Consider the following 21,717-nt stretch of genomic DNA (forward strand, 5'->3'; position numbering starts at 1 on the left):
GATATGTTAGACCCTCATGTCTGGCTGTTCATGTGGGCCATGTCAGGGATTTAAAAAGGATGTGTTAGACCCTCATATCTGGCTGTTCATGTGGGCCATGTCAGGGAATTAGAAAGGATGTGTTAGACCCTCATGTCTGGCTGTTCATGTGGGCCATGTCAAGGATTTAGAAAGGATAAGTTATACCCTCATGTCTGGCTGTTCATGTGGGCCATGTCAGGGAATTAGAAAGGATGTGTTAGACCCTCATGTCTGGCTGTTCAAGTGGGGTGGATGGGATGGAGCTGGGCAATCACAGAAGTGACAGTGGCAAGGAGACACAGCTGAGCTGTGTGGAGTAACTGATAAAACAGCAGTTCAGGGCCCTTTTTTGCCTTTCTGGATTACAGGATTACACCTCTGACAACTCAGTGAGGAGTTCTTGGCAGCAAGCAGAGCAGCACTGCCTGCAGAGGTGCTTCATTGTCTGGTCAGCTCAAACTCAGCACCATGTAAAGGCCCAGCAGCACTGCAGGCGCACTCGGCTGTCTCGGTAGGGATCATGATTTCCAGAAGTTTCCTAAAGCTCTCTGTTTTGAAAGCTTTACACTTGCTTTAATTTTAAAAAAAGGTAAAAAAAATTCTTCCTCTAGCTATTTTATTTTGTCTTCAGTGGGAGTTTTGCAGCCCATTATTTTGGGGTTTTTCCAGCTTAAAAATTACTATGTAGGAACACGGTAATTTCTGGTTTGATGGAATGCCTCACAAATTAAAGCAAGCCCAGCTCTGCTGATAACAAGTCCTGGTAACTTCCTATCCACTGAACTGGCCTTGCTCTCTACTGATTCCAAAGCTGAAGAGCACAACAGGCTTGGCACAGCCAGGGCAGAAAACCTTCCTCTGAACAGCTTGTCCTGTCCATCATTTCCCCTGACATTTAATGGGGAAAGGATGTTAACAGATCAGATGCGTTTCCAAAACTCCCTTGTGTGTGTGTTTGTTGTTAAATTTTCCATTACAAAGGTGTGTATCTTTGTGAGTTGTTCCTACAATCAGTGCAGCAACCTTTGTCCTTCTCAGGGCCTTCCTCAGCTGGCACCACTGGGTCATGGAAAATAAGAACCAAGAAGCAGCAGCAGCCCTAAAACATGGAGTTCATTGTGTCCAGATGGCTTTCAGCCTGTGGAAAAGGAGACTGGCCCAGAAAGTGGAAGCTGACCGGAGATTCAGGTGCCATGTTCACCAGATGACTGCTGATGCTCTGTGGCATTGGCATTCCTGCTGGCAGAGTGAGTTACCCCATCCCACTGCATCACTTGTCCCTCTAGGAGAGAGCAGCTCTGGGAATAGTTGGGGTGGAGAAAGTCACACTTTTGGCTGGAATTCTGTGCACTGCTCCTCTGGAAAGGCACATACTACTCCAGGAGTCAGTAAGTGCATGTGTCACTGCATTCTTCTGGCCATCAGTTGGACATGTGACCTACTGTTCTGTTGTGCTTTATATTAGGGAAGATGCTCCTTTGACACTTCTACCTGCACAAAAGAGGGTTCAAGCAGTGTATTTTAGCAGCTGAGGAGTTACATGGACTTCCATGCAGCATTCCAAGTTTGAACATGTCTCCTCAGACCAAGCAGTCAGGTTGGGAACAGGGTGTATCTTTTGGGGTGGCTTAACAATCCTGATCCCTTAAGGAGTTCCATATGCTCTAAGTACTTGCACTGTGCCAGGGAAGAAAAACTCCCAGTTTTTAATGGAAAACTGCCTTGCAGATAAGAGTGGAAGTAATCTGTGATCTCTTGCAGGGAAAATTTGAAAGAAGGTCTGACTGCCTTGCAGACAAAAAACTACAAAGTGAATTGAAAAGTCTCTTTAGCTGCTAAAGAGAGGACAGGAAATCTTAGCAAGTTTGGTCCCATTTGGTGCTTGCAGGAAATGTATTCTTTGCTCTTGTGTGGACTCTGCAATGGAGAAGCAGTCCCTGGGCTGACTCAGGAAGCTGTGCTCTCTCACAGGGAAGCGTGCTCTGGGAGAGCTGCAGCAGCAATGGGCCTGGCACAGCTGCCAAGAGAAGAAGAGGCTGGTCCTGCACACATGGTATTACCAAACAAGGAAACAGAAATATGCTGTTTTATTCTGGGAACGTTTTCTCCTGCACAGGTTTGTTTCTTGCTCTCAAAGCATTTCCAAGGGAAGCTCTGCATGAAGAGCAATTTATGTAGTGGTATCCACTGTATTATCCTGGATTTGAAAGTGTGGATAGCTCATGTATAAATGGAGCTTCTGTAGCAGCACTTCTCTGAGGATGTCTCTATGAAGAGGCCTCTTACCTAAAGCCTCACACCCCAACTCATTTTTCCCATACAAAAATTCTTTTCCTTCCAGAACTTGTATTCAGTCTTAGTTATGCAGGGTGGTATTTGTGCACTAAGCAAGGGAGAGATACAAACAAATTTGCGCAGTTTAAACTTTGAAAGCCTTATTTGTACTTCAGTATTTGCTGAAAGGAATGGTGGGCAGAGAGCTTGCAGAGATCTGATGTTTACAGAGTTAGTCTTTTAGGATTCTGTACACAGTGTCTTGATTTTAATTTAATGTGAAAAATTGATTTGTTCCTGCAGCAAAGCAGTATAAAGCTTATGAAGGGAGAGCCATGATATTCAACTCATCTTGGTGTTACTACAATATAGGTGAAGCTGTAATCTGCCTTTGAGTCTTATGTTATGTTGACAGATCCCAAAACCACAAGAATTTATTTTTTTTCTCTCTTAACTGTGTTCAGTGGTCTTCTTATTGGAAACAATTTTGTTTGTAGTTTATGTTGTATGAGGCCTGCCTGAAGTGCAAAGAAGTGTCCAGCTGTAGTGAACCAGGATTGTTGAAGTGTTTCTCTAAAATAATTCAGGAGGATAAGAATGGATAAGATTATTTATGCCAAGGGTTCATTTAAGGTATGAGAAATGCAGGTTTGGCCCTATCAGGTTTTCTTTTGAATTGCAGGTTCAGACTAAGAGGACACAAAGATCTGCAGAGGAAAGAGCAACTAAAAACCCAGTAAAACTTGGGTGGCTGTGATGTTTAGACTCTGCACTTACCCCACCCAATTGCATTTTCCTCTGCAAATCTATCTGTGTGGCTCCCTCATGGGAATTGTATTTAGGATAAGCCCTTAATATTGCTCCTTCCTGTTGAGTATGTCTCCACCATTAATCTTCCTTCTGAGTCTCCTTTGATGAGAGTGCTTCTAATTTCTCACTTGGATGAGCTCTCTCTTTTGAGGGGAGCATTTTTTTGTGCTGAGATAACCTGGAACAGCTTCTCTTGATCTTCCAGAAAGCCTGCCAGGCACAGAATATTCACACCTCTGCCCTAGGGGTGCAGTGGGGTGATTTGCATAATGAAGGTCCAAATGGAACAAGGAACCAAAGGATAAGCTACAATTAAAAGCAGATTGCATTCTCTGCTTGCAGAGGAAGACTGGCCTCCTGTGCATCAGCCTGTGAGATACAGGAAGATTATTGTGGGTACAGATTTATAGTGCTGATTATAGTAACTCCTGAAGTTGTTGATTTTTTGGAATAAAATTGTCTTTGCAAAGATTCTAGTTGTACATCCCACATACACAGGGTCTTAGTTTGTGACAGCCAAGAAACAAAATCTGAATCTTGACAGCAAGTGGCTGTCATAAATGCTGCAAGCAGATTTCAGGAATCTGCTGGGTTCCATGCTGAAGGAGATTTTAACAGTTTTACTTTCATCCCACAATGGAAAAATGAAAAAGCCTTCATCAAGCACCATCTTTCTGGTCAGCTGGTAGCACAGAGATAGACTGAAGACTGGCTAAGTAATTTTTTTTTTGGTGTGGGGGACCAAGTATGTGTACTGGCAAGGCAGCCTAGGAAAAGAATTTGTTTTGTAGGCAAAAGAAAAATGTAATATAAGATTGGATTTAGTTTGCAGAGGCCTTTGAATAGGAGGAAATGCTAGAATGGCAGAGGGAAGCAGAGTCTCTTGAGTAGGTGACAGGTAACTGCTGGGAACTTGAAGTAAAATGAGGGCAGGTTTTCAGCAGAAAGATATTTGAAGAATCTGAACTTGCACCTCCCAGAGATGAGGCACTGGAAAAACACGAAGCACAGAGGTCAATGCATAAATCTCGATTGCAGCAGTAATAGGAACAGATTTTTTCTTGTTGAATGCTCTTTGTTTTGCTTTGGCCATTTATGTGGGATACTGCAGGGCAGATGAGAGGGTGAAATTTGGTCTGACATGGAGTTGTTACTTTAGGCATCTGCTTCTTTTCTGTGCTTGGAACTGTTTTTCAGGTGCCTTGTCACCTGGGCCCAGGTCACTGCATGGCAACTAAGGCAGCGTGAAGCCCTCTCTCATTTTAAAAGAGTCAGAGAGCACCGTCTCCTGGTTGGGAGCTTTGTTAAGTGGAGGGACAAACTCTGGAGAGCTGAGCAAGTGCCAGGAGGGAGAAGCCACAAGTGGCAGGAGCCCTCTCCAGGTAAAGCCTGCCACCGCTGGCGAGTGGCTGCAAGAGGACAGCAAGCCCTGCGCCTGGGATCTGTGGCCGCTGTCAAACAAGTAAGAGAAGATAAAGCTCCCTAAGTATGAGAAGATAAAGGTCTCTATGAGACAGCTATTATTAACTCAGTGAGTCATGAGGCACTGAGATAGTGTGACAAGGCTTGTATAAAAACCTGGGTTGATTTGTGGTGACTGCTTAGTCCCTGCTGTGAAATTCTTCACCGACTGTGCACACAACTTCATCACCATAATCTGGCACTGATTGCAGCAACCATATGGAGCACAGCAATAAGGAAAGGGGACATTTTGACCAGAGAGATGAGAGCACTCCTTCCTCTCTGCTCAAAGATAAGATGGGATAATCACTGGCCCTGCAGAGCAGAGTAAGCTGCCAGAGATACAGCTTTTTTCAAAAGACTCACAGCTAGCAAACTACAAAGAGCTCCATTGATTTGGAAGGGCTGAGTCAGTCCTGCTGGGATCTCATCTGTGCAGTTTCCAGGCTGGGGTCTAGCACATTAAGCTACCTGCAGAGCTGTGAGCCTGTCTCTCTGGGCTGTGTGAGTGCTGTGTGCATTGTGTTTACTCTTGGCTGCAGCTGTGTTATTTCTGTTTGCAGGCCTGCAACTACTGGACCAGAGCAGCTGCCTTTTCCCAGTGCTTACGGCAGCGCAGTACCCTCATAGGTGTCAGGAAGAGCAGAAAGATGGCTCTCTCTTGGCCCACGAGTAAGAAGATTCTCCCTCCTCTCTTCCTTTCACAGACCCATGTGGGGAGTGTGAGGGAAAGGGGATTGGTGTTTACCAGCTCAGTGACTGGGATTTCTCTATGGAGTAGGAGCTCATGGCAATCAAACTCAGTTGATTTCTTCTGTGTTCAGGAGTTGAAGGACTAAGGGCTCATGGCAGCTCTGATGTCTCCCTCTCTAGCTCCAAGGTTAGCTCCTGTGTGATTCCTCTTTTGTTTCTTAGAAAGCAGAAGAGGCAGAGAAGAAGATTCAGCACCAACTGAGCATTTTCCCAGTGCCATTCAGCGCTGGCTGGTGATCTACAGGAGCCAAAACAGGGCTGAGAGGTTTCTGGAGAGACCTGATGTGGTAGGACCCTCTTGTGGGCATGCAAGGATCCAGGAGAACGCAGCAGGGGTGGACCTGGAGGAGTGGGCTAAGAAGTGGCTTGGGTAAGTGGAGTGCAGGGCTCTGGGCTTCCTCTTACTGGTACTGAGACATAAACTTTTCAGGAATTTAGGGATTTTAGAGGAGCTGAGGTTTTAGTTAGAAATAAGCTTCATTGGAATTAATCAAAATAAATGGGTAGGCCTTGATGAAGTTAAGAGTTAGTAGTTAACTAATAATTGATTGCTTGTTAACATAATGTTTGCTTAGCTGGGTTTATAATGATTTTTCATTATAGAAACTGATAAATAGCTTTTAGGAACATAAGACAATTGTTTTTAGGAGCATAAGACAATTGTAGGCCTCCCCTGTTCTGGAACCAATTGAAGACAGGAACGGGAGTTCTACCAAGGGTTCATTTCTCATATTTGCATTGAAAAGGCAGAAAGGTCAGAACGAGGAAGACTTCATTTACTTCCTCATTTTGGGACCCCTCCCCAAAAAAGGGACCACTGACCCGTTTTGAGGAACAAACTACTCATGCTTAACTAACTACCATATGAAGTGGGGAATGGGATGTACCAAAGTTATGAATATGCATTTGTATTTTGGGTATTCAATACTCGTATAGACAAAAGGACTCTGTGATCACCTGTAAATTGCAGTGTGTGTTTGGGAGCTATCCCACAATAAACATAAATAAACATTCACTTTCTAACTTTAAATTGTTAGAGAGTCTTTGTCTGTCACAGTTGGTTATTGGTACTAGATCAATATCCATATTTTTAATAAATCAATACCATCAGGGAAGGGCTCCCTTGTATGGCTGGTAAAGCTTATTTGCTTCTTTTGCCTGCAGGAGGAGATATCTGAAGAGGTGGCATCACACAGTGGTACTGCACCGGTGCCAGCACAACAGGAAACTGCTCTGTCTGGCAAGGGGATGGCATCAGTGGAGGGAAGCCAGCAGGGGGGTGATACTGGCTCAGGTGCTGGTGAGTGTCTGGTGCCACTGGGGTGGCAGTGATGGGTGTTACTGGGCAAGCCTGCTCTGCCTGTAGCCTCCCATACATCCTGGGAGATGAGACCTGGGGGTTTAACAAACACCAGTAGGCACCAAAAATCTTGATTTACTGCTGTGGCTGGTTTTTCCATTGTTCTTCTTGGAATGTCAGCTTGGCAGACTGGCATATCCACAGATTTAGTTGTGCTTAGCCCTTACAGATGGGAAGCTGAAACAGGCTTTGTCTAGATTGTCTATAGACTGTGCAAAAGTTCACAGCAGTTATTACAATCCTTGTCCTCATCTGTGCTCCTGCTACATCCCACTGGTGTCCACAGTTTACCATGAGCTGTCATTTGGCTTCCCCTTCTGTTCATAGGCATGTCCTGCCAGGTTCCTGGGCATTAGCTGTGTGAGCTGTGCTCTGGCCTGCCCAGGTAACAAGATGATGCCTGCAGAGTGTGAGCATGTCCCTAGTCAGTGAGGAGCTGTGCTGGGGCACAGTGGGGCATTGTCCTCTCCCCAGGGCACTGGGATTTACCCACACTGTGCTGCAGAGAGTAGCTCAGCAAGAGCTCTGTTATTAGTCCTGTGTTGTTACCAGGGCAAATTCTTTAAGAGGCACTCATGAAGCAACTGGAACAAGGTGGGCCTGGAGGGAAGTGAGGAAACTTTGCTGCCAGAGCCCAGTTAATCTGTGTGCTGCCTCTTTTCCTTCAGGACCAGCAGCGGCTGATAGCAAAGGCCTGGAGGGTGTGGAGACAAAGATACTTGCAAAGCTGTGTGGTGCAGAATCTTTTGCAGGAGGAAGCCAGGAGCCTCCTGTCTCAGGTAAGCATTTGTGCCTTCTTCAATTCAGTGGACCTCAGTGATACAAAAAGCAACCCAAAGAGACAACTGGTGTTCCCTGTATCTCTCTGCCTGCACAATGCACTTGCTTAGGGAGAAGTTGAATGCATCAAGGAATTGGACTTGCCAGTAAAAAAAGGAAAAAAGCTTCCAGCTTTACACGGGTTCATCTATGGGTGTTTTTCAAAGCTTTGTGTCAGGAGTCAATTTCCCTGACATGTGCCCCCTTCCCTGCTGCTATTAGTGGTGTTAATCCTCTAATCCCCTGCCTCTTGAGACCCCACTCAGGGAAGAAACAGGCTCCACATTGGTGCAGGAGGACTGTGCTGACTTGCACCCAGGGGCAAGCAAATCACTATGAATTTATGAATTTGAGTGAGCAGGCGAAGCCTTAGAACTCATATCCAGTTGCTCCTCTGCCTGCCTCCCAAAGATTCATGCAGGATTAGGGCCTCCTTTAAGGAGACAGGAGCAGGTACTGAAATTAGAGGGCATTGGTCTTTCTTCTCTGACACTGATTTGTACTCTGCACGCCCCATATTGGCTCCAGGAGAGACAGGGAAGGGTTTTGAGTGAAGGCTAAGGAGCTGGCAGAGCCATTGCTAGGAAAGCCACGTTTAGGGGTTCTGTAAGAGTGGCTGCAGCCCCTCAAGGGTAACCCAAGTGTTTGATTTGTGCACTTTGCTCTTTCAGGCCTTTGGAAGGTGGTGGCAGCTCACAGCATTCCAGTGTAAGGACAAAGGATCTTGCTGAATGGAGGGGCCTGCCTGCAGCTGCTGCTCAATTCAGGACACGTGGAGGATCCAGCTCCTGTCACAACAAAGAGGTGGTCCTGTGCTGTCAAGAAAGAACACTCTGCTCCTACAATAAAAGCTGTGCTGCCAGTCAGAAGGATGACAGCCAAAGAACAACCAGGAAGAGATTGTACCTAGTGAAAGGTCCTCTTTAAAGGACTTGTGTCTTACCTCCTTAGCAACACAAACAGAGAAGTTACTTACAGTTGTGAGGTTGCATTCTCTTCTTGTCTGGACCATGCTTTTGCTGGAGTTCTGATTAAAGGGCAGAAAAGCTTTACAGGCTTTCCTTTGTTTTTTCCCTGGCCAGGAGCTTGGTGTCAAGGGGGAGTATGCAAACAGAGTCTTAGAGATGAGCAGGAGTTTGTGAGTGCTGGATCCTTTTGATTTCAAAGTCTGGCTTGGGTAGGTGCAAACACAGCTCTTTATTTTTAGATTTGGCTTTTCCCCTGGAGGGGGGGCAGGTTTCCACATGGCTCCCACCTCCTCCCCCTGTCTAGGTCCATCAGCTCTTCATTAAGCCTTTCAGTGGGTGGCCAACCTCCTGACTGCTTCCTGCTGCTTCATTTCTGTGCTGAATGGGCAAGGTATGAAGAAACCTGCTGGGAACAGCTGAGCACCAAAAGCTTTGCTGAGGCTAGACAGGCGTGTCTGATCCCCAGCCTTCCCATTACTTGCCTCTATGATTGATGCCTTGTAATTACCCTGGATATATGAGCCCGCTCTCAGGCAGCTGTAACGAGAGGGTCTGAACAATCTGGAAAAGGCTTTTCTTCCTTCCTTGTTTGAAAGAGATGCTCACAGCATGGCAGGGATCTTGAAATCCCACTGGGAACCGCTCCAAGGTAGTTTTCCTAGCCTGTGGCAGCTTTGCAGGATTGTTAAGTACACAAAGCAGCCTCAGTAGCTTCCCCAACCCCTTATTCCAATGCCTTGGGGCCTGAGGCTGTTAAGAGGCATTAGGTCAGGAAAGATAAGCTTAGCTCAGCAAAGATAACCTATCTTTCCCTACAGGCGTTGGAAAAGAGTACCTGACCTTGCAGAATTGAGCTCAATAGTGTAGCTGGCTACTTTTGGTAAATTCTAGAATTTACACTTTCTCCACTCTCCCATACTCAGGACATGCATTGAAAGTGAAGGCAGGGGGTGCCCCAGAAACAATTGATTTTCTTAAAGTTTTCCCTTGTGCCAGGTGATTAATTAGCAAACAACATGAGTCTCTGCTAGAGCATGGCCTAATAAAAGAGACATTTATATGCATGTATTTTATTGTATGTAATCTAGGAAATACTATGATTCCTACTTAGTTTTTCCAAATGGAAATTCCCATAGTCCTATTAAAAAAGAAAACAGGAAATACAATACAAGGAGAAAAGTTAGGAAGAAAATTTGAACCTTCTTCTGGAGTGAGTGCAAAAGTGCCTGATGATCAACTGTGAAATCTATTTTAAGAGTGCAATATAAAAGCAATTTGACCTTCATTTCCAGTTTGGTAACTGCTGATATAATCCCCTTGCATAGGTACAGCTGACAGGAGTGTTTCTGTTCCCCTGCCAGCATTTCTGGCACAGCAAAGTTACCAGAGGGGAGAGTTACCAGAATCTAGTGTTCTTCTGTTACTGTAATTAGCTTAACCATGATTAGCAGCTCTTCATCCTGCAGACCCTGGCCTTTGGGCTTAGTCTGGAGCCTCGGCTCAGAGGTTCAGGTAGTTCTGGCTAATGCTCAGTGAGAATGGCTCAGGCAGCTTTTGTGTGGGGACAGAGGAGCACAAAGTGAGGGCAGATCAGAGCACCACCCTGGTCACCGTGTGGGAGTGTGTTCATTGTCAACACAGGAGCTGCTGCATTCCCCGAGGTCAGTGGATGGGAGGAGGAAGTAAGAGATTAGAAAAAGAATTTTCACTGCTGAGGTGGAGAGTTCAACAGCTCAAAAGTATCCTCCACGACCTGCCAGAGGCAGTTTTCTAGCGGGAAGTCATTGTCCACCAGGTTGACCAAGTAATAGTTGTCATGGATGTACTGGATGATCATGCGGGAGGGCGACTCCTCTTCATAGAGCTTGGCCCACTGCTCGATCCACAGTGCAAAGGCCTCATCCTGCCACAGCAACAACAACAATTGGCAGTTGTGAGACATCTTGACCTTACTTGATTTAGGTACACGTGTTACACATGACTGGCCAGAGTGTGCCTTGTTTCTTCACAGTAAAAATGCTCACAGTTGAGCAAGGAGCCTTATGCTTTCCAGTCAGCACAAAGTGCTCAGAGCTGAAAGGAGACACATTGCAGTGCAATGCATGGCTCAATGCTGCCCCTGTATGTGTAAGAGGGGAGGAAGAGCCACTGTCCACCCTCTTTTCCAGTTTAACTGCTGATAAAATCCCCTTGCACAGGTACAGCTGACAGGAGTGTTTCTGTTCCCCTGCCAGCATTTCTGGCACAGGAAAATTACAGAGGGGAAATTTATCAGAATCTCCTGTTCTTCTGAGGCCTGGTACAGTAACAGTAGCAGCTCTCAGTCCTCATTACTGGGTGCTTTCTGTCTGGCAACAGCTCTTGCTGGAGCTGAGGGAGCAGGAGGAACAAGACCTCTGCAAGCCAATATAGCAACAGCCCTCAATTCTGAGGGGTTTAAGAGATATAAACTAAACCAGACACTCTGAATTTCCAGGGAATCACAGCAATGTATCCAACAGAAGGCAGGACTCACCTTCCAGGAGAGGAAGCTCACAGGATCCACTACAGTGGGCTGGATGATCTCCCTTCCTGGGAAGATGCCCCAAGTGACAGCATTGGGTTGCAGATCTGGAGCATTGGTGATATTCTCACCCTGACAAAGGAAGGAAAACCTTTCTGAAGCAACTGCTGGAAGAAGGACTGAGTTAGTTGGAAAGAGTTTATTTACCCTCTCCTTGTTTAGGGACCAGACATTCTGCACACCACAGCTGAAGTGCTTTACTTTCCCTTCCCTTCATCAGCCCTCATGTCTGAATATTTGGTATTTGTGTCTCTCCCAAGGTGGTGAAAGGAATGAAAGGAAAGTGTCCTGTGAATAATGGCCTTACCTTGACATTGACAATATGGTAGTTCACTCTCAACTCGTACCTCCTCAGCACTTTGAGCAGTGCCCTGACAATTTCACTGGAGGTGAAGAACTCCAGGTATGCCTGCAGGGAGGGATGGAGAAGGGGGAAGAGAATCAGAGCCTTAAATCACAACAGAACTGGACAAATACAGGTAAACAATGACATTTGTAGAGTCTGGGGTTGTATGTTCATTCCCAGAAACACATACTAATTTACTCTTGCTCGAGCCTCTGCAGTAAGTGAGCTAGGGGAAAAAATAACTGGGGAGAGCAGAGGAACAGCCCAGGAGCAGTGCACTGAAGAAAGCTACAGGCTGCCTGCTTTGCATCAGCTAAGTCCATGAGCAGGAACAAACTCCAGTGTTACCACAACTGCTGCTCAAGGAAGCAATCTGCCAGAATGCCTGGAAGAAGCCTGAGCTTAATCTTCATTTTACAGCAGTGTCCTGCCAAGGCAGCCCAGCCTGGTGAGAGCAGAACTCTGGGGTCTCAGCTGGCCCCTCCCAAGCACCACTCCCTGTCCTCATCTTTTGTTCACAATTCTCCCTGTGTGCTTATATAACCAAATTCTGTGCTTGGCTGCTCCCAACAACTGCTTCCCTCCCCCCATTTCCTGGCAATTGCGTGAGATGATGGATTTCCCTCACCTCAGGGGAATTTCTTCCTTTGAAAACATAAATGCATTTGCCATCTGCTGGTCTCTGGCTTTACCAGGTTTGGATCCCTTTTGAACAAGGATGCTTTGTTTCCCAGTAGGAGCTACTTGCCTGGCATTTACCTTGATGGGATATTCCTATCACAGCCATTCTAGGGCCTGAAATGCCTGACAGGGGGAGACAGGCATGGCAGGCATGACTGTTTGCAGGCCAGGGAAGGAATATGATCATTGTCTAAACAGCACAGTGCACGGGGCTGGGGGCAACCGTGGAGAACTCTGACATACAGAAGGACAGAGGAAATTTTAAAATATCTATTTATCACCATGAGATGCTGGGTGGTAGAGATACTATCCCATTGATTCTCATTGTGTGAAAAACCTGGGTGCTTTGTGCATCACTGAATCAGATGCAGGGGGCAGGCACACGTGTATATATAATAGAAATAAGTTACCAATAATTACTTGCTAAGAATAAAACCATGAAACTCTACAGATGTTCAGTAGATGTTTTGAAGTGGGGGGGAACAGCCATAGAGATGGCATTATGGCTCTTAAGACACCAAAGGAGCTTTGCCTTATCTCACCAAGAATGCAGTAAGATAAGGTGTGGACAGAAAGATTATGTGGATGTAAGCCTGGGAGCTCCCAGCCTGACAGAGAGCAAAGCAGGTCAAACTCTTGGCTGCCCAGCCCAGAGAAATACAGTACCTTTTGGAAAACATAACCTCCACTGGGGCCCCAGCCCACAATGGGGTCTGTGGATGGTTTGCCATTGATGTTTGGCTGGGAGTTGATGGTCAGGATTCCTCGTCTGTTGACCTTCTCCAGCTGGTCCTTCAGGAGGTTGGTTTCAGTAGCAAGAGGGTCATCATTCCAAGGCATACAGGTGACCTACCATGAGGAGAAAGGATGGCTCACAATGGTGTAACAACCCTTGGAATTCCGTCTGGGTGTTGAAGTAACTCAGCAGTGCCTTAACAGTCTCAAACACTCCTGCTTCAGGAGAGAATTCCCAGGTTTGGTTCAAGGGTTAGGATATGCACAACTCTAAGAGTGCTGAAGTCAATCAATACTGGTCCTGTATGCTCTTTTATGCTGAGCCTCAGCTCTGGCTGTTGGACCCCCTTCAACCAGTGTGCCAGGAAATCCCTTTGGATAGAGAAGTGCTAATTCTTCTTTAGAAAAACAATGTGGTAGCAGGAACAAGAGGAAAATGTGCACTATTGTTTGTGGCACACTGACCACCCCTTCCTGGCCTCTCACCTTGTACCCATTCCTGTTGGGCTCTCCAGTGATGTAACATGTGAACACCTCAAAGACACTTTCCTCACTGGTCAGTTCTTCTCCCCACATCTTCAGAAGCTCCTCACGGGGAGATTTGCTCTTCAGATAGAAGAGGTAATAATCCTTCAGTTCCCCAAAAGCTGGAGAGGAGGAGTTACCCCTGTAAGGGAAGAAGACACAGACCTGAAATTACTGAGGAAAATGAGCTGATCTGGTGATGCAGGAAGAGCCAAGCAGCAAGAGAAGTACCCAACAAAACCCACCTTGACACCAAAAGTCTCAACATCTTGGTGCTATTCATCTCACCTCACTCAAATCCAAGCAACAGGGGACCACTTTGTTAAAGATACTTCAGGTGTGCCCAGGCTTTCCCACCACTGCTCCCTTCCTGCACATTGTGGAAACCCAGGGCTCTGGGAATATTTCTGTGTCTGCTCTGGGGTACCCTGACCCCCAGGGAGCACTGACTCTGACCCTCATTCATGGAGAAAGTTTCCCAGACTTCAAGATAGACTGGAATCCACAAAAGTGTGAAATAGATTCTAGAGAGCAGTGTAGGTGTGTCACTCAGTGAGAAATTGAGGTTTTGGGATTTTTAGTGTGTTGTGGATGGCAGCAAGATGGAGGGCACAGGGTGTTGTCCTGGGTTTCTTCTTCATGGGTTTGGGTGGCATTTTGTAATTGGGCAGAAAAGTCTGCATTGCAGCTCTTTGGGATCAGTTACTGGGTTATAAAAGGGGAAATAATCCAGGTGTCAGCTCTTAATTGGACAGTTTAGTCTGAAAAGCCCTTGTACCAAGAGATTGTTGGCCATTTTGTGCCTTCTAATGAAAGGCTGCAGAACTCACAGCAGTGAGACTGTTTCATTGATAAGAAATAATAAAAATGATAAACACCTGAGTGTGAACATGAACTCCTGTCTCAGTGCCTTCACTCCAGACCCAGAGGAACCCACAACTGGATCCCCACAGCAGGTACCCGCTTACCATCGGCCATTGGGGAAGTCATCCCACTCCTGGGTTCTGTAGATGTAACTCTTTGGCCTGGAGGCCCAGAAGATTGGCCTCACATCCTCCACTCTCCTCTTGGGGTGGGCACTGACTGCCCAGGGCAGAGGCCGCCTGCAGGGGATGAGCAGATGTTAACACAGTTCCTCTGCTGACTTTCCAGTAAAGGCTGGAAGCCTTCCTGTGGTGCAGTTTGCCCCTGGGGAGAAGTAACAGGGGCTGAAAAGAGTTCTGGTTGTCAAGAAGTAAAACAGGAAACTCTTCTTCCTTTATGGGAAATATTTCCTACTCAGTTCCCTCACAGGATGCTCGGTAGGGTCTATTTAATGTTAAGGTACAGGACTGACACCTGAAATTGGAAAAGGTAAGGGCAAAGCACCATGGGGAGCTACTTCAAGGAAAAATAAAAAACAGCTGTCAATTTTCCTTTGCTGTTTCTTGTCTGTGTTGAAGCCTGTGGATTCAGGGAGAAGTCCACATTCCCCTTCTCAGCTGCAGAAACCCCTAGAAATCCACAGTGGGAGCATAACCCTGGCCTGTAAGGGCTTGTGATGGTCATCAAAAACGTGTTTCTTCCAAGTGGCAGCTCTAAGCTCTGGATTTTTAGAGTCCCACAATGCCTGCTTTAAAGCTACTTGACTAAAACAAACAAACTCCTCCTTTGGCTGTCTCCTCTATTCCTCCCAGCTTTTGTTGGAGATCTGTGGGAAGGGTGAACTACTGAATGCAAAAGGTGATAAAAGAAAAAAGAAAAGGAGAAAAGGAGAGTAGAGGTATTGACCCATCTGTTGTGGTGTTGTGAGGGTCCCCAGGATGAGGTGAGAGATGAGAATTGACTGCAAGTTCTCAGAAGGCTGATATATTATATTCTATAATATACCATATCAATACCATATCAATACCATATCAATACCATATCAATACCATATCAATAGAAAAATATATACTAAAACTATACTAAAAAAGAGAAAGGAGACCTCAGAAGGCTCAACAAGAGTGATAATAAAAACCCATGACAGACTCAGTCTGACACAGCTGGCTGTGATTGGCCATTAATTAAAAACAATTCACACTACACCAATCAAAGATGCACCTGTTGGTAAGCAACCCCCAAACCACATTTCAAGCAATCAGATAATTATTGCTTACATTTCTTTTCCTGAAGCTTCTCAGGAGAAAAATCCTGGCAAAGGGATTTTCAAGAAAACATCATGGTGACACCCATCCATTATTTGTACCTTCAGTAGAGGGGATGGATGGACAGATGGACAGAAAAGGGGAACTAACAGAAGCCAAGGCATTGTGCTCACCTTGGGTCCTCATTCCATATGCCCAGACGCTTCAGGACCTCGGTGGTGGCCACCTCCCGGTTGAGGGTGTAGAAGTGCAGCCCGTGCACCACGCCGCTGTCCAGCAGCTCCCGGCACATGGACACCGCCAGCTCCACGCCGTAGTTCCGGATGGCTGCATCGTTGTCCTTGATGGGCTCAATCACATCTTTGATTTCCTGGGGCACTTCCAGCTTGGAGAGCTTCACCAGCTGGCGCAGGGAGTGGTAGCCCTGGATGAGGATGCAGATTATCATTTTTTCCCAGACCCTTTTTTGCCATCCCACTAACACAGGTACTTTATCGTGATTTTTGTGCCACGAGATTTAGAACTGGGGCTCCTGGAATCAGCTCCCAGGCCTCATTTCTAGGATGGTAACACAGTCCAGGTCATGCCACTTTAGGTCGTTTCTCCCCACATCCTTGCCCAAGCCCAGCATATTCAGTGACCTCAGGACTTGCAGGCCATTGTCCTTTATATCCCTTTCTGCCATATGGGCACAAGAAACCTTTTCAGCTTGTTATTACCTGGCTAAGAGTTTAATTTGGCATACCACTGACAGATTTATTACATTCAGCAGTCTCTCTTCCCTGAAATTTTGTGGATATTTACAGACCTCTCTCAGGCCCTGACCCACAAATACCTAACATCCTATATCCTTATTCCCTCCCTAAATCCAAATTACTGGATTTCACCTGTATAGGGAAGATGCCAGGAATAATGGGGCAGGTAATGCCAATGGCTTGACAATCCTTCATGAACTTGAGAAAGGTTTCTGGTCGGAAGAAAAGCTGTGTAATGATGAAGTCTGCTCCAGCATAGACTTTCTCCTTCAGGTGCCTCAGGTCTGCCTCATAGCTCTCTGCTTCAGGATGACCCTTGGGGTAGCCTTTGGGGAGAAGGGGGAAAAAAAATGAAAAATGGTGGTCAGGACAACATGCAGAAATTAGGAAGCATCCAATCTGATTGTACTGTCACAGCCTAGGTCCAGGGAGGGACTGTTGAGCTGATTTCCCTGTCTCAGACCCTGCACACTCTGCAATAGAAGGCATTTACCTGCCACACAGATGTCGAAGTAATCATCAAATTCATTGCGAATGTGCTTAACCAGATCAATGGCGTAGTTGAAACCATCTACTTCTTCCTCCCATTCCTCACCAGCAGGATCTGAAAAGAGAACAAATCCACAGCTCTCTCCAACTGTTTGCTGAACTCAGATCCAGTAGTTCTGTAAAAACCTGGTATCAAAAGGAAGACAGCTGAACTCCCAAATCTGCAGTTTTACCTATGGACTGGCTTTGTCTGCCCTTGAGCTGAAGGCACTGCTAACAAAGGGCTCAGGTGAAACACAGTCTCAGTAATTAATTCCTGCAGAAGGAGCCCCTAAATCTTCTCTGGTTTTACTCTGGAATTGGACACAGCAGCAGCACTCTGCACTAACATCACAGGACAGAAGGATTCACCTCCACGCAGTGCCATGATGTTCTTCAGCCCGAGCCTCTTGGCCTTCTGCAGGTACCCTGTGATGTCATCCTTGCTCTGGTTGCAGCAGGTCATGTGCAGGATGGTCTCCAGGCCACAGTAGTTCACTGCAGTGTAAGCAATAATCATGGAAGAGGTTTCCTTGTCAGATCCTGGGTCCCCTGCAGGGTGCCATGTCACGTCAATGAAGAGGGGACCACCTGCTCCCATGTGGTCAAACCTGTAGGGTTTAAAGCTGTGTTAGCCTACAGCAGAGAGCCAAATCCCCTCCCTGTGCCTTGAGTATCCTGCTCACTGCTAGAATGCCAGCAGCAGGCAGAGAGAGCTTGGATGACAGCGACAGGACAGATCACTAAAGCGTTGCACTAAGAGTTTAGCAAGTAAATTAGCAAGATGTAAATAAGGAAAGCCATCCTTGAAGGCTGTATGGGGAACAGTTTACAATTTCATAGAAGAGGCAGCAATGGAGGTGTTCTGTGTACAACAGACTCTCCCTGCATACTCTGACAGACTGACACAGCTTCTGACAGACAGCAATGCAAGTCCCATTCCTTTTGGGATAGGAGACTATGCTGCAGCCTCTGTTGCCACCTTGAACTGTAGAGGCCACAGGGCTTCCCTAACTTGTCTCTCTCCTGCTCCAAGGTGGAACAGGCCCTTCTGTTCAACATATGCCATTGGCTTATATCAATTATAAAAAGAATTATGAAATACTCTTTCCTCCTCCAGGCATGTCCATGGTGGCTCCTGGGGCTCCAGAGTAACTCCTAGCTCTGCTGTGACCTATCAGCTTTCATTTAGCACATAGATGTGGATACCTGTGTCAGAGGCTAAAACTGTAGTACAGAGGCACAAACCATAGTGGCTGGATGAATATTGAAAGGAAATGGGAATCTGTTGCAGAGATTTTGGCACACTGTCCATCAAGGAATATTTTCTGCTTTTACTAGGTACTTTTCTGCCCCAGCATTGTGCTTCAGACCCAGAACATGACATTGGGGTTACTCCATCTTCCCAGGGCATGGGAGTGGGGAAACAACCTGGCCCCTCAGTAATCCCACCGTGACACTTAACTCTTCAGGGCCTCCAAGGAAGACAAGTTACTTGGTGTCCATTACCCTCCTCAGCAGGAAAGCACAGCCCCACTACCTGCTTTGTCACCTGGAAGGGGAGACAGAGCATGGAGCAGAGCCTGCCTCTGTTAGTCAGCTATTTCCCTGCCCTCCACCACAGATACCTCCCCTCTCCTACCCTGCAGCACTCGCCTGGAGATGAGATTGACAGCAGCGTTGGCTGTGCGTGGAGGGAAGAACTCCAGGGAGAACCACTTGTCCCCAGCGTCCTGCCGGCGGCGCATCTTCTCCCGCAGCCGCTCGTGCCGGTCGGCATCGAGCACGGGGGTGGAGCAGCGCGAGTTGTCCTTGGAGCTCTCGCTGCCGCTGCTGCTGCCGCCATCGGACCTGGAGCTGGAGCTGGCACTGCAGGAATGCTGGGTCTCATTAACCATGGTGAGAGCTCTGCAGAGGGGAGCACAAAGAGGATGGTCGGTACGTGGGTGTGTGCATGGAGCAGGGACTGCTGAGGTGAGCGGCAGATGGTTGAAGAAGCCTACGCCAAGGCCCAGCATTCATCACCATCACCTTTTGCCAGCTTTCACTGTAAGCTGTAGTGGGAAATCTGGAGAAAACACAGGAAAAAGCACGTTTAGATAGTGCTGATAGTGACTGCAGCCTTGGGCTGGGCATGCATAGGAATGTGCCCCCTGTTGATGGAGTGACAAAACTCTCCTTTGTCCCATTAAAGAGGAAATAAGTCCAGAAGTTTCTCTCCTCAATTAGCAAAGAAGACTCCTCATAGGACCTGGGGGACTTCACCTCAAACTTAAGGATAGCTAATTGGACAGGAGCCAAAAAGTTCCACCTGAGCAATTTACTAGAAAAAGAAGAGAAAGAAACCAATGGCTTTTGTGAGGTGTTTTACCAGGAGCAAGAACCTCTTGCACCTGGCTCAGTTTTTCTCTGTAAAGAGTTTTGTTATTTTGCCTTTTATTAAAACCTTTTTGTTTCCAACACTACCACAGAATCCACCCTGCTGATTTTATGCCTTCTAAGGTAGTTGAGCTATCTTGGGTGTGAAATAGATCTCCAAGAGCTTATGAGACCTGGCTTGAGGAGACCCCTATTTCAGGCATGCCAGCAGATACTTTTTATTGTCTACTGCAGCTGCTTCTTGTACTGTTTCCATCCTGTTTGTTCCCAAAAGGCAGCACTGCTTACAGTGCAGGTAGGAGAGTCAGTGCTAATGGGGCAGGTACTCCAGAATGCACAAACTATTGCTATGTCAGAAACAAAGCACAGAATCCCCTCTGACCAGGCCATCCCCACAAACTGTCCTTTGTTTTCTTTGCTGGCTTCACACCTGCATTTTTAACCCTTAGCCTTCTCCACAGACAACTGTCCCCTATGCCAGCCCCATTGCACACACCCAATTCTTTACCAGACATGCTGTTCCTTTTGTCAACAACTGTGGCTGCTTGGAAACAAGGCCTGCAGGGACCATCCTCATCTCCCTGTCTTGCAACGAGACCAGCTGTGCTTGCTTGGCATTACAGAAAGCAAAACATCACTGCAAGTCAGTGGTACAAGTAGGTTTAGGATACCCAACTCCACTTAGCTCTGCAAAATGTCCCATCCTGTGACTTTAAAACGAGGTAGGGATTACCTCAGACAGTTATGGAAGAGCTACCACAATATTTGGATCTGTGTTATTTGCTTTAGTACCTGCCAAAACTTAAAATTCTCACTGGCAAGCAGCATGTCCAAGCATTACATAACTTTGGAGCTGTTTTGGAGGAAGCAGTTGCGTGAACCATCACACTCTCAGTCCTTATCATCAGGTCTGTGGGTTTAGTTCAGCCAAGAAGACTTTGAACTCATCTTCTACTGTTTACACTTGAGCTGCCAATCAAGCAAAACCCTTTTGAGAGAAAGTCTACTTTTATCACCTGAGGAACCTGTCCAGCTGGCAGGAGATGTGAGAAAGAAGCGCAGGCTTTCTGTTCCAAGCTCTCCTGTGTACCAACATAGCAGCTGCAGTAAAAATCAGCAGCACAGACCAACTGACAGGTGAAGCAAAGCCAACTGGGTGCACAGTCACAGCCCTGACCAGGCTCAGGGGACTCTGCCTGACATCCACATGCATTAATCTGGGAGAATTATCCCCAAGCACACGTTGGTGATCAAGCTAGGGCTTCACAATCACATGCTGTCAGCTCCCAGCATTGCATTCCTAGCAAGCATGGCACAGCCCTGCAGGCAAATTAAAGGAGCTTTGTTTTCTGATTTGAGATTTTAACACCCATCACATGGAAAAAGGGTTCAGGTCTCTATGTCTCTATAAAATGAGACTGGCTGTTGAGCTAAGCTCCTTATCTTACTAGCAATATCAAATCATGAAGACATGAAAACGACACACTTAGATTTTCATCTACGGGCAGCATTTGGAACAATTTCCTTACCATGATATGCATCACAGATTTGCTGTCAGATACTTCTAGCTATTGCAAAGAGAAAAAAGATAAGCCTAAACAACAAGAACAGCAGCAAAGTAAGACAACTTTTAACACCTGTCGACACTCCTACTCCTGTCTTTGTCACGCTGCAGGGCTGAAAGATCCGTGGCTCAGCACACCTCTGATGCTCACCATGGATGCACCTGCTGTGGTTTTTATGATGTTGGTATTCCAACTCCTTCCAGCCCTGAGCTGACACCGACACACAGAGCGTGGAATCTGTATCCCAACTCCTTCCAGCCCTGAGCTAACACCAACACAGAGAGCGTGGAGCCTGCATTCCCCTAAGCTCAGTTTTACCTTCCAGACTAAACTCGGCTGCAGCAGATGCATTTTTCTCACAGGGTGCACACGCTGCTCCAGGGCCACGGCATCAGCCTGAGGCCAGGCGGGCACCCCAAGGGACCGGGGCTGCATCCACCGCCCGAACACCTGAGGGGCCACGGGACAGCCGAGGGGGAAGGGCCGGAAGGAGCCCGGCAGCCGGGGAAGAAGGTGAGGAGCGGCACCTGCGATCCCGAGTGCTGGGGAGGGGACTGGAGCCAGGCAGGTCACTGCAGCCCAATCGCCCCTTCACCTCAGCAGCAGCACAGCACAGCACGGCCCGGCCGGAGCAGCCGGCGGGCAGACGGGCCGGGAAGAGCCCCGGGCGGTGGGGCAGCGATAGAACCCCCGCTCCCGGGCCCCGCTCACCTGCGGCCGCTGTCGGGCGCCGCCTGCGCCGCTCGCCCGCCGCGCTTTAAAGGCGGCCGCGGCCGGGCGCGTCACGTGTGGGCCCGCGGCTGCCCTCACCCGACATGGCGCCGCGGGCCGGGGCGGGGCTGAGGGCCGGACGGGGCCTGGGGGTGCGGCCAGAGCGGGCCGAGGAGGCGGGACCGGCGGGGCTACGGGAGGGAACGCTGTCGGCAAGGGACGGGGCGCGGCCAGGCCGGCAGTGGGGGCGCGGCCGTGCGCAGGCGAGGCCGATCGGGGCTGAGGGGGCTGAGGGGGAGCGGCCATGCTGAGCGGGCGGGGCCGGCGCGCGCAGTGA

The 21,717-nt window shown here is 47.6% G+C and overlaps 2 protein-coding genes across 4 annotated transcripts; one reads left to right on the forward strand and one right to left on the reverse strand.

The window, feature by feature from the left end:
- Positions 1 to 470: 470 nt before the first annotated feature.
- C21H1orf167 (chromosome 21 C1orf167 homolog) lies at positions 471 to 8,550 on the forward strand. Its single transcript, XM_066564137.1, has 9 exons — positions 471 to 532; positions 1,060 to 1,268; positions 1,993 to 2,137; positions 4,303 to 4,567; positions 5,130 to 5,238; positions 5,482 to 5,689; positions 6,484 to 6,619; positions 7,348 to 7,458; positions 8,170 to 8,550. Exons 2-9 carry the CDS (start codon positions 1,088 to 1,090, stop codon positions 8,227 to 8,229), a joined length of 1,215 nt encoding a protein of 404 aa, XP_066420234.1. The 5' UTR covers positions 471 to 532; positions 1,060 to 1,087; the 3' UTR covers positions 8,230 to 8,550.
- Positions 8,551 to 9,518: 968 nt separating this feature from the next.
- Positions 9,519 to 21,495, reverse strand: MTHFR (methylenetetrahydrofolate reductase). Of its 3 annotated transcripts, none has more exons than XM_066563894.1 (12): positions 21,381 to 21,495; positions 18,382 to 18,633; positions 17,098 to 17,336; positions 16,691 to 16,801; positions 16,330 to 16,523; positions 15,616 to 15,866; positions 14,285 to 14,419; positions 13,278 to 13,458; positions 12,723 to 12,905; positions 11,337 to 11,438; positions 10,982 to 11,101; positions 9,519 to 10,369 (listed from the first exon to the last, which is right to left on the reverse strand). In XM_066563894.1, the coding sequence occupies exons 2-12, from the start codon at positions 18,621 to 18,623 to the stop codon at positions 10,172 to 10,174; spliced, it is 1,956 nt and encodes a 651-aa protein (XP_066419991.1). In that variant the 5' UTR covers positions 18,624 to 18,633; positions 21,381 to 21,495; the 3' UTR covers positions 9,519 to 10,171. The 3 variants fall into 3 exon arrangements, with proteins under 3 accessions (XP_066419991.1, XP_066419990.1, XP_066419993.1); XM_066563893.1 differs by having other exon boundaries at positions 18,382 to 18,793; positions 21,381 to 21,478; XM_066563896.1 differs by lacking the exon at positions 21,381 to 21,495 and adding an exon at positions 20,634 to 20,658.
- Positions 21,496 to 21,717: the final 222 nt, after the last annotated feature.

Source organism: Molothrus aeneus, chromosome 21, assembly GCF_037042795.1.
Source record: "Molothrus aeneus isolate 106 chromosome 21, BPBGC_Maene_1.0, whole genome shotgun sequence".
Classification (NCBI taxonomy): Eukaryota; Metazoa; Chordata; class Aves; order Passeriformes; family Icteridae; genus Molothrus; species Molothrus aeneus.

What these genes read in the sequence shown, in the direction of transcription:
- C21H1orf167 (XM_066564137.1), top strand. Translation starts at nt 1,088, where the DNA reads ATGGAAAATAAGAACCAAGAAGCAGCAGCAGCCCTAAAACATGGAGTT. An exon ending in TGGGCTAAGAAGTGGCTTGG is followed by an intron (nt 5,690 to 6,483) that starts GTAAGTGGAGTG and finishes TTTTGCCTGCAG; the next exon opens with GAGGAGATATCTGAAGAGGT. An exon ending in TGATACTGGCTCAGGTGCTG is followed by an intron (nt 6,620 to 7,347) that starts GTGAGTGTCTGG and finishes CTTTTCCTTCAG; the next exon opens with GACCAGCAGCGGCTGATAGC.
- MTHFR (XM_066563893.1), bottom strand. Translation starts at nt 18,743, where the DNA reads ATGCTGGGCCTTGGCGTAGGCTTCTTCAACCATCTGCCGCTCACCTCA. An exon ending in CTTCGACATCTGTGTGGCAG is followed by an intron (nt 16,524 to 16,690) that starts GTAAATGCCTTC and finishes TTCTCCCCAAAG; the next exon opens with GCTACCCCAAGGGTCATCCT. An exon ending in TGAGCTTCCTCTCCTGGAAG is followed by an intron (nt 10,370 to 10,981) that starts GTGAGTCCTGCC and finishes TTGCTGTGGCAG; the next exon opens with GATGAGGCCTTTGCACTGTG.